The sequence below is a fragment of the Oncorhynchus mykiss genome, chromosome 30, assembly GCF_013265735.2.
Source record: "Oncorhynchus mykiss isolate Arlee chromosome 30, USDA_OmykA_1.1, whole genome shotgun sequence".
In the NCBI taxonomy this organism is placed as follows: domain Eukaryota; kingdom Metazoa; phylum Chordata; class Actinopteri; order Salmoniformes; family Salmonidae; genus Oncorhynchus; species Oncorhynchus mykiss.
In genome coordinates this window covers 16,842,400-16,854,807 of record NC_050570.1, presented here as the reverse complement: position 1 = coordinate 16,854,807, position 12,408 = coordinate 16,842,400, and the positions used below count along the sequence as shown (strand labels likewise).

At 39.0% G+C, this 12,408-nt stretch overlaps 1 protein-coding gene across 13 annotated transcripts in view; it reads left to right on the top strand.

The window, feature by feature from the left end:
- The first annotated feature begins 1,726 nt into the window (after positions 1 to 1,726).
- Positions 1,727 to 12,408, top strand: part of LOC110521425 (CUGBP Elav-like family member 5) — a 353,741-nt gene continuing 343,059 nt past the window's right edge. For 12 of the 13 annotated variants that reach the window (XM_036968444.1, XM_036968442.1, XM_036968440.1 and 9 more), the window contains exon 1: positions 1,727 to 2,147. In XM_036968444.1, the coding sequence (XP_036824339.1) occupies positions 1,790 to 2,147 (358 nt within the window). In that variant the 5' untranslated portion in view covers positions 1,727 to 1,789. The remainder of the gene's footprint in view (positions 2,148 to 12,408) is intronic. The other variant, XM_036968443.1, reaches the window with a different exon arrangement.

The following is a 12,408-nucleotide window of genomic DNA, read 5'->3' as shown; positions in this document are numbered from 1 at the left end:
ACAGGCTCAAAATGGTCAGAAACAAAGAGTTTTCTTCTGAAACCCATCAGTCTTTTCTTGATATTCTTGTTCCATGTAAGAAATTGCCTAGAAACTGAAGATCTTGTATAACACTGTGTACTACTCCCTTCACAGAACAACCAGAGTAGAAAGAGGAGTGGGAGGACCCGATGCAAAACTGACCGTGAGGACAAGCACATTAGAGTGTCTAGTTTGAGAAACAGACACCTCACAAGTACTCAACTGGCAGCTTCATTAAATAGTACCCGCGAAACACCAGTCCCAACGTCAACAGTAAAGAGGTGCCTCCTGGATGCTGGCCTTCCAGGCAGAGTTCCTCTGTCTGGTGTCTTTGTTCTTTTGCCCATCTTAATATTTCATTTTTATTGGCCAGTCTGAGATATGGCTTTTTCTTTGCAACTCTGCCTACAATTTTTTCTCCTTTATTTAACTAGGCAAGACAATAAGAACAAATTCTTATTTTCAATGATGGCCTAGGAACAGTGGGCTAACTGCTTTGTTCAGGGGCAGAACGACAGGTTTTAAGTTGTCAGCTCAGGTATTTGATCTTGCAACCTTTCGGTTACTAGTCCAATGCTCCAAACACTAGGCTACCTGCCGCCCCAATGCCAGCATCCCGGAGTCGACTCTTCACTGTTGACGTTGAGACTGTTGTTTTGCGTGTACTATTTTTAAATGACACTTCTACAGTTTAAAATGCATTAAAAGAGAGTCTGCAGTATTCTTCAAACTTCTTTAACTTCTTTCAATTAAGCAATTTCCCCTCTGTTAACTCATGTAAAAGATACTCTCGCATGCCATTGTGACAAAGCGTATTTACTTTGCGCTCTGATAAGACTGCTTTAGAGAACAGCACACATAAACACCACAACTAATACCTTCTGACTGTTTTCTAAAATGGGGGCACGCATTTGTATAGTTTAGTGTCACTTCCATCTCAACACCATGCATTAGCAGATACTGGAATGCCTGATGTTTCTGAATTGAAAGTTGTATATCCTTTAATTCTCTTTCATGCTGGCTTTAAAAATCCAGCATTTTAAGATTTAATGTAATGCAATTACTACTACTGACTATATGTTGGAAATCTAATGTATGGCTATAACTGTCCAATGTGAGTTTAAGTTCACTATCACATGCTAAACCCCACCAGTTGTTGGCTGTTCTAGAAACATTTGGCATAACCTCTTTGCTGTCACAAGACAGACTGTAATTGCTGACTCGCTAAAGACATATCAGATATACTTTTAAAAGATCATTGTAATGGAATGTAGTAAAAGGCCAGCAACCCTCCGTATTATTCAGTGCCCAATGAAATGACACCCTATATAGATTCTACAGACCCTACTGAGTACTCCCAACAACACTTTACATCTGCACAAATAATAGCTTTTTTTTCACTATAAGCCCAATATTGTTAACATACCAGTCTGAACATTGTATTTTTCAATAGCGGTCTTAAATTATTATTATTTTTAAACATATTACATTTTTTTCCCCATAAATTCCTTCTTGTATTTGGTTATAAGAACAATAAAAATTGATCAAAATGTTAGATATTTTGAATGAGTTTTGCAATGTTTTGAAATGCGGGTGTTTATTTTGAAGGTTACCTCATTATCATAGAAAAGTGATGTCATCGTTAGTGCTGCTAACAGAATAGTATTGTGTGTTAGATAGAAGGTGAGCCTGGTTTCCAGCTGAGTGCTTGCTCTCTCTCAGTGCGTGTTTGTGTTGTCATTATTATCCAGTGTGCTCCCAGCTCAGAATGGCCAGATTCACTCAGACTGAAACAAGAAGGCAGCAGCAATCACATCAGCCCCATCCCGCTCACACCAGCCTGGTTTTCACTGGACCTGGGGCACCACCTACCGAACAACCACTACTACTTATCCCTCACCAGCACCAGTACTCTCAGATCACATTTCCTAAACCCATGAACGGGTCAGAATCCATTTCCATTCATCCGGAGAGCGGCAATATGAAAGACCAAGATGCCATAAAGCTGTTTATCGGGCAGATACCGCGGAACTTAGAGGAAAAAGACCTGAAACCTCTGTTTGAACAGTTCGGGAAAATCCACGAACTGACAGTTCTAAAGGACCGATACACCGGCATGCACAAAGGTAACGTGTGCCCCCCCTCCCCATCCAATGGCATATAGCAAGGCCTAATACAATTAGCTGTATTTCGTTTAATTACAATATTACGTAGCCTTCAATTGCCAGTCGAATGGCTGGCGACTCTTGCATTACGCACCATTTTTTTTGTGTGTGTCTAACTCAACATTTAGCTCTCTAAATGATTGTAGAGTATTGTAGGAATAATTATTGCATACTATTTTTCGTCAAACATGCATGATAACCTAGGCTACTTTTAATCATCGTGGTCTCATGTTCCCAAATATTCTAATGTGGCCATGGGCATGCACATATGGAGATTTCATAGTTGTAGTGATCTCGCGCTGATTCTTAGCTTATATTATTGCTTTCACGCATACACATCCAAACGACTTGAGTGTTTACAGACTTCAAACGTGATAATATTTCATATACATGTATCCAATGTATTTGTATTTTCACAACGCTCTCTCAGAACTGGGGCAGAGGCGCTTAAAAGGGATACATTTTAAAAGAACCTCCCCTTGACTCTCCCAAATTGTAGGTACAGGCAGCATCCTTTATTTATCCATATGCTTTCTGTAACATCCCACCATGTGCTGCTCAAGTAGAAGCTAAACCCAAGACCAAATAAATTCGGTGCCAAAATGTACAAAATAGGGACGCAAGGACTGTCAAGAGGTGACAAACGTTTACTGCGCGCAGCCAGCAGTGTTGCTGCTGCTATGGTGTGTTGCCATGTTGGGTTTATGGACGTGGGTGTAAATAAGCCACCAACAAAAATACAATGTTAAACGGATAGTTTGGGATTTAGGCAACGATTCCCTTTATCCCCATTGGCGGATGAACTCGTGGATACCATTTTTATGTATTTGCATTGAATATGAAGGAAGTGAGAGGTAGTTTTGCTAGCGTTAGCACAATGGCTGGAAGTCTACAGGAACAGCTAGCGTGCTACAGTAGCAGTCATTGCGCTAATGCTTGTCAGACACTTCCTTCAAACTGCATTGCCAAAATCCCAAACTATCCCTTTGAAGATGCGCTATGCAGAAACTCTCCAACATTTCCTGTTGCTGAAATTCTAATAGTTCACATAATTTCAGTTTATGTGACAAAACAAACAAGTATAATGTAAAAAAATAATTGTACCATCTACATCGCTGTGAAATATATTTTGCATAACCAAAAGTATTGTATTTTCAGCTGTTTGATGATGACATACAAAACTGAAGGTGTAAGACACAAAAACAAAACTTAAGGGGGAGCATAGAAATAGCGCAAATAGAACAGATCTCCTGCTTCTTAGACTTGCTTTCAATGACAATGACAGATCTATAACACATTTCTATGTGAATTTGGTCTTGTTGTGCAAAAATGTACATACTGCAGCTTTAAGATTCAATGTTTGTTTTCTAATACAGTGTAGGGCATCATCCATCATCATAATCTTCATCATCATCATCAAACTTCTTAATGGAAACTGTAGCCACCAATAACTAAGGCTTTTTGATGTTACAGTATTACAGAGGATAATTTAGCCTACATAGCATACTTCCATGGATTTAGTGTAAAACCAAATGCTGTCCAGACACCAAGATCTAAAAAAATCTTTACAATGACACAATTGTGATTAATGGTCAAATAAGGCTATAATAAGTTCAAATATGCACCATGTTAGTTGATATTTCCATCAATGGGAATTGGTCCTCCGTTGCTGTCCATGGTCCTGACAGCCCAAACGCGTTGAGCAGGAAAGGATATGGCAGAATCAGTTGACTTGTCAAATCAAATCAAATCAAATTTATTTATATAGCCCTTCGTACATCAGCTGATATCTCAAAGTGCTGTACAGAAACCCAGCCTAAAACCCCAAACAGCAAGCAATGCAGGTGTAGAAGCACGGTGGCTAGGAAAAACTCCCTAGAAAGGCCAAAACCTAGGAAGAAACCTAGAGAGGAACCAGGCTATGTGGGGTGGCCAGTCCTCTTCTGGCTGTGCCGGGTGGAGATTATAACAGAACATGGCTAAGATGTTCAAATGTTCATAAATGACCAGCATGGTCGAATAATAATAAGGCAGAACAGTTGAAACTGGAGCAGCAGCACGACTTGTGACCAAATGAAAGCCCTGAGATAAAGGCTTTCCCTGCTTAGCAGTCTATGTGATATTGAGAAATATAAACATCACAGGTAAATGCCACTTTTGACACATTTTAACAGGCACTCTTACCCAGAGCGAATTACAGGAGCAATTAGGGTTAAGTGCCTAGCTCAAGGGCACATCGGCAGATTTTTCACCTAGTCAGCTCAGATATTCACACAAACAACCTTTCAGTTACTGGCCAAACGCTCTTAACCGCTAAGCTACCTGCAGCCACCTGGCATTATTATGCCATTATGTTCACTCATTTCTGCCGTTCCAAATAGGCTACGATGAACATGAAGCGTTTACATTTCTGCCGTTCCAAATAGGCTACGATGAACATGAAGCGTTTATGTTTCTGCCGTTCCAAATAGGCTACGATGAACATGAAGCGTTTACGTTTCTGCCGTTCCAAATAGGCTACGATGAACATGAAGCGTTTACATTTCTGCCGTTCCAAATAGGCTACGATGAACATGAAGCGTTTACGTTTCTGCCGTTCCAAATAGGCTACGATGAACATGAAGCGTTTACATTTCTGCCGTTCCAAATAGGCTACGATGAACATGAAGCGTTTACGTTTCTGCCGTTCCAAATAGGCTACGATGAACATGAAGCGTTTACATTTCTGCCGTTCCAAATAGGCTACGATGAACATGAAGCGTTTACGTTTCTGAAAGTAAAAATATAATTATAGACATACTGCATTATGGACAATGTCTTGATGGGTGTACAACATTATCAACCCAAAATCAAGTTTGACATTATCCACAGGTGCGATAAGGCTGGTCAAATGTAAATCACATTTGTCATTTCTGATGTCAAACTAAATCTGGTGTAAGTGATGAGCCACACCTAGAATATGTCCCTTCCAATGTGTCTCTGTTAATGAAGTTAAATAACTAGCCAGCAATCATTCAGCTCATGCTATGCCAAATGTCTCTCTCACCTATGGTTAGTGATCAAAGATCAGAGGTCAATCGCTAGAGAGGACTCTAGTATGCCCCACACCTACATAGGGCTATAATTCTGTGAGAGGTGTTTGTTTGTGTGTGTGTGCTTGTCTGTATAATAGGAGTATTTCTCAACCTCACACACTAGACAGTATTTGTGTGCAAAGAATAAAACGTTATTGTACTGCATTACATAAGGATTGCAGTACTTGGTTCTGGTTCTCAACAAACTGTTGTGTTATAATTGAAGTCAGGCCCTGAATGGTGGAATGCATATGGAATATATGAGCAGAATTTCTCTGTGTGTCAGAAAGATGATTCACTGATGAGTCTTGAATTGTACATTGACAAAAGTCGTGACATCAACAGCTGTAGTTTACAATGTACAGGTTCGATCTCTTTAATTTATTATCTTCATCAATTTGGCACATTTATCATGACATTTTACAAAGTTACTGTCAATTAAAACAAGTTCCTGAAAATGTTCTATGCAAAAGCTTTCAATAACAAGTTTTTTTTGCGTTTATTCTTAGTACTGTGGGTTTATGCCTTCCGTGCTGAAATACCCCTGTTAACTTTATGCCTTTGTTGTTTTATCGTACGGAAGTCGCATAAGCATTTTACCTCAAACTAATTAGTGAAGGAATATTACTAAAGGTAAAACATTGCCTCTTAAATTAATCAATGTAAATGTATAGATTTTATTTGGAACATGGCCATTTCTGTGGAAATATTATACAATCAAGGCTACATTCTTGTTAGTGAATACTTACTTCCTCAAATATGACAAGCATCGTCTCTGCTATTATGTGATAATAAAATCAAATTGAATTACCTATCTCATCAACTCATTTAACGGATTAAATTACTCGTTCTCCAAACAATAATACAAATGATTAGTACTCCCATTCAAGTAAATCATTTTAGAGGTCAGACCCAAAATATTAATGTCAAAGTCCATTTTTATTCTTATTCATTCATGTCAAATAGCCAGGGTTTAGTTGAATCAGTTTACTTGGAATGTAATAAATCCTGGCCACACAATTTCCAGTATGAAATCATCCTAGCACTAGTCCTCTGCACTTCACTGCTTTTTCTATTGTCAATGCTTTATAAACGAAAAATGATTAGGAATGTCATCTAATAGTTTAATTGTTCCTCAAAATTACACGCGCGAACGCACACACACACGCATACGCACGCACACGTGCACCCACACACGCGCGCTCGCACACACACACACACACACACACACACACACACACACACACACACACACACACACACACACACACACACACACACATTTTCCAGAGAAGCAAAATTGCATTCATCGAACCAAAATGGTCCTTACATATACTGAGTAGTTGTGTGTCATATTTTGTCATTTTGATTTACATTATATTCATAGTCTGTTGTTTTCCTCCCTTCCTTCCTTCCCTTCGACCGATTCTTTCTGGTAATCCATCAGGGAAAACAAGGAATTAGTTTGTGAAGCGTGATAATAATGCGTGGCTATAATAACTTGACTCGAGAGGATTAGCAAATGTGCATTGTCTGAAGCTTCAGTCTCTCGGGTGATCAGCTGCTAGTCTCCCTAAACAGTGGCTGCCTTCGCCAATTAAACATGCAGTCTAGTCTACCTCTTCAAATGATTTATTCTGCCTGTACTGTCAATGGCCAGCCATTTATTGTCATCCAATTGGTATTAATAGGTTGACTATTTCCTGATGTTGGATTTATCACTCACAGTGAAAACTTCTCCTGTTGTTTTTAATTAGGCTCCACTCACACAACAGGCTTTCAGTATAATATTCATTTTTTCTCTGTGTGTGTGAAGGCTACCTGAAGGTTGCAATTGTATTTTTCTTGATTTAGGTATGCTAGCAGTTTAATTATTTGCGGATTCGCACATGAAAACTACACAAAGCCATTTTCAAATGTATTTTTCTGTGTTGTTCTGTGGCTAGTAAGAGGGTTATTGTTGCATAGGTTGTGTCAATCTTATCAGATCTGCTTTTGAATACAGATACAGGTTTAGCTGTGTAGACTGAAACACACACACACACACACACACACACACACACACACACACACACACACACACACACACACACACACACACACACACACACACACACACACACACACACACACACACACACACACACACACACACACACACACACACACACACACACACATACACACACACACACTTGATGAGAGGAGGATGGGTGGCAGGAGTGATTCAGCATACTGGACAGGCAATACAAACATGTCTGTTCTCATCTGCCTGCTGAGTATCAATATTAAGCTAGTGTCAGGAGGATCATTGTGTTAATGCATTTATAAATGGACCAAAGATATTGCCGTAGACTCAAGCCATTCAGAAGCACATTAAATCATAGGAATAATCTAATGAAATATTTATTCAAGTTACATTTTTTTCTTCCCCACTCTGATGGATGGGCTCCACAGTGGGGGTAGTAGCCCAGCAATAATGGAGAGATGGAGGGAGGCAGATTCAAGCTACAGGATGCTGTAAGAGCATATAGGCCCACCCAAATCAAATGGTATTAAAAAGAGACAAGACCAGTATCCCCACTGAGATTATGTAACTGTACCAGAGTGTTGACAAAAACAAATCTAGTAATCTTTCCAAACCTCTCATACAGTATGTGATTTAAAGGGATGCCCCTCTCCTCCATATTGAAGCTGCTCATATGGAAGGAGCTAAGGATCACGGCGCTGCGCCAAGGTATGACAGGAACCCCTCTGGGAAAACAGATGGGAGCAAATGTACTTACAGGTAATTGCCAAAATAAAGGAAACACTTGAGTAAATGAGAAATACAAAGTAAATTGAAAGCAGGTGCTTCCTCACAAGTGTAGTTCCTGAGTTAATTAAGCAATGAACATCCCATCATACTTAGGATCATGTATAAAAATGCTGGGCAGGCCCAGTTGCCCATTTTTTTTGGCTACCATGGCTATGCCACAGCACAGAAACGGCTTTAATTCAGTAAATAACTTATGTTGGCTGCCGGTGAATGCTCTATTCTAGTTCTTTGGGATCTCAGTGCTGGGTTTAATACTATACTGGGTTTAATACTATTGATCGTAACATCCTTGTTGACCGGCTGGAGAAGTGGGTGGGAATCTCTGGCGTTTCCCTCGACAGGTTCAGGTCATATCTACACTACCACCCTTTGCCAGCTTTCCACACTCTTGGCATCAAAGCAAAGCTGTCATCAAGGCAAAGGGTGGCTATTTGAAGAATTTCAAATATAAAATATATTTTTATTTGTTTAACATTTTTTTGGTTACTACATTATTCCATATGTGTTATTTTGTAGTGTTGATGTCTTCACTATTATTCTACAATGTAGAAAATAGTAAAAATAAAGAAAAACCCTTGAATGAGCCGGCGTTCTAAAACTTTTGACCGGTAGTGTATGTGGCATACGTTTCTCAGTGAGCATGGGTATCGTCCCCAGCACCTATTCACTATGGTGTCCCTCAAGTCTGGGCCCCGTCCTTTCCCCCCATGTACATACTTCCGCTTGGTGACATCACCCGCAATCATAACACTCAGTTTCATTGCTAGACGGATGACACACAGCTTTATTTACCAATCAGACCCATTAACCAAGCTAGCGTAGCTAACCATCAAAGTGTCTTGCTGACATAAAATGTTGGATGTCTGACCATTTTCTCCAGCTTAATGGTAGCAATCAGAGGTTGTTTTATTTGGAACCCACCTTGCCATAACCCAGATTGTAAATAGCTTTGGTCATTTGTCCATCAATGTAAAGCCTAAGGCAACACACCTTTGTCTTCTTTGACCCTGACCTAAAGGTCAAGCTGCATGTAAAGAACGTAATCCAGTCTTGCTTTTATCATCTAAGAAATATAGCTAAAGTCAAGTCAAACATGCTTTTACAGTTCATTCAGAAAGTATTCAGACCCCTTTACTTAAAATGGATTTAAAAAATATATATTATAATCAATCTACACACAATACCCCATAATGACAAAGCAAAATCACATTTATAAAAATGACAAAGCAACAGCAAATTTATAAAAAATAAGTAGAAATATCACATTTACATAAGTATCCAGACCCTTTACTCAGGACTTTGTTGAAGCACCTTTGGAAGCGATTACAACCTCGAATCTTCTTGGGTAAGATGCTACAAGCTTGACACACCTATATTTTGGGAGTTTCTCCCATTCTTATCTGCAGAAAAGCTCTGTCAGGTTGGATGGGGAGCGTTGCTGCACAGCTATTTTCAGGTTTCTCCAGAGATGTCAATCGGCTTCCATCTGGCCACTCTACCATTAAGGCCTGATTGGTGGTGCTGCAGAGAAAGGTTCTTCAAGGTTCTCCCATCTCCACAGAGGAACTCTGGAGCTCTCTCAGAGTGACCATCAGGTTCTTGGTCACCTCCCTGACTAAGGCCTTTCTCCCCCGATTGCTCAGTTTCCCCGGGCGGGCCAGCTGTAGGAAGAGTCTTGGTTGTTCCAAACTTCTTCCATTTAAGAATGATGGAGGCCACTATGTTCTTGGGGACCTTCAATGCTGCAGAAATGTTTTGGTACCCTTCCCCAGATCTGTGCCTTGACACAATCCTGTCTCTGAGCTCTACGGACAACTCTTTTGACCTCATGGCTTGGTTTTTACTCTGACATACATTGTCAACTGTGATAGACAGATGTGTACCTTTCCAAATCATGTCCAATCAATTGAATTTACCACAGGTGGACTCCAATCAAGTTGTGGAAATATCTCAAGGATGATCAATGGAAACAGGATGCACCTGAGTCTCATAGTAAAATGTCTGAATGATGATGTAAATAAGGTATTTCTGTTTTAATTTTTTTTTATACATTTGCAAAGATTTTGAAAAAACTGTTTTTTGCTTTGTCATTATGGGGTATTGTGTGTAGATGAGGAACATTTTTATTTAATCCATGTTAGAATAAAGCTGTAACGTAACAAAATGTGGGAAAAGTGAAGGGGTCTGAATACTTTCCGAATGCACTGTAGGCCTTTCTCAGGATATGTAATAAGTCAATATCGGGAGAGAATCCAAAAATAATGTGTGCATGAAAGAAAAATATGGAGTTCATATTGAGCATATGCTGAAAACTCAGAAATGCATCAGACATCATCCTTATTTTCAGCATACCAAAAAGCATATCAAGATCAGGATATGGACTTCAGCCAAGAGAGGCATCTCTGGAATCAATCTAGCCTATTATCTTGAATGTGCTGAGAAAACACAGATATGCGATGTATACAGTCAGTATTTGTCAACATGAAGAGAGAAAATAGGATGTCTCTTAGCTCAGGATATTGTGAATGAATACATGTCCGGCCGTAGGAAATATGTGATATTCGGAGTAATCCCTATGTCAGAAAGACACATCTGGATTCAGAATATGTCAGGATATGGTGCAAATCCACAAAACTCTAAATATGCATTGTAAATGCTTGAATAGCTCTAGAATATCAAAAACGACTCATGTTAATATATGTAGCCTTTTCACCCAGTGTTGTTGCTTTCAGAGGGTGCTTAGAGTAGGGACACGGGCAAGTCTATGGGAAAACATGGACTGGCTTTTGAGACGTTGTCTGATAACCCTTCTAGTTCCAGCTACATGCATATGAAATTAATTGGGTTCCATTAACCTTGGTTGTGGGTGATTTCACAGTGGTGGTTTTGCAGCCGTTGTCTGGACTGGAGGTCACCATCAAGGATGTCTGCGGTATTAAGGCTTGGGTTGGATGACCATTTGTGTTAGGTTTTATTTTACACCCCCTATTCACAGTGTATTTTGTTTCGGGTTGTGATTTGGTCATGGTGCCACAGAGTGATGAAGAAAGCTCTTGAGTATGCTTTGTAATTTATACATTTGAGTTTGGGTCCATGTTGTAACATCACAGAATGTTTTTGACAGTGACTTCACTGATTTTGTGGTAGCCTTCAGAAAGCATTCACATCCCTTGACTTTTTCACATTTTGTTGTGTTACAGCCTGAATTTAAAATGGATTCAATTGAGATTGTTTGTCACTGGCCTACACAATAACCCATAATGTCAAAATGGAATGATGTTTTTCAAAATTTTTACAAATGAATTACAAATTAAAGCTGAAATGTCTTGAGTAAATAAGTAGTCAACCCCTTTGTATGGCGAGCCAAAATAAGTTCAGGAGTAAAAATGTGCTTAACAAGTCACATAATAAGTTGCATGGACTCTGTGTGTAATAATAGTGTTTAACATTATTTTTTAAATCACTATCTCATCTCTGTACCCCACACATACAATTATCTGTAAGGTCCCTCAGTCGGGCACAGATTCAACTACAAAGACCAGGGAAAACATCCATGGTCTTTGAGGTTGAATCTGTGCTTGAAAATCACTGCTCGACTGAGGGACCTTACAATTATCTGTATGTGTGGGGTACCGAGAAAATCACGTTAAACACTATTATTACACACAGAGTGATGAGCCCATGCAACTTATTATGTGACTTGTTAAGCACATTTTTACTCCTGAACTTATTTAGGCTTGCCATAACAAAGGGATTGAATACTTATTGACTCAAGACATTTCAGTTTTAGATTATTTATATATTTGTAAAGATTTTGAGAAAACAATTCCACTTTGATTTTATGGGGTATGGTGTGTAGACCAGTGACAATAATTCTAAATTTAATCAATTTTAAATTCAGGCTGTAACACAACAAAATGTGGAAAAGGTCAAGGGGTGTGAATACTTTCTGAAGGCTCTGTATCTTACTATTATAACACAAACTGTGCAACTTGAATAATTTGTCAGTAAATAAGAAATGAAGAATGTATTTGTCTTATTTATTTAACCTTTATTTAACCAGGAAATCCTTTGATTTAAAAATCTTTGTATTTCAAGGGAGACCTTGCACGAGTCGCTTTTAATTCATTAATACTTTATTGTTCGCTTTGTTTGGCTAAGCATGACAGCAAAGTAAGATGAAGATACATTTCCAAAGATGAAATGATTTAGGTCACTAAAATACCTGCAATAATAACTAGTGAGCTAGTTGAACATGTTTTAATCTGCTGACTTCTCTCTTTAAAAGACATAGATGGTAAGGCGGTAAAGGTACAGCACCTTCTCACCT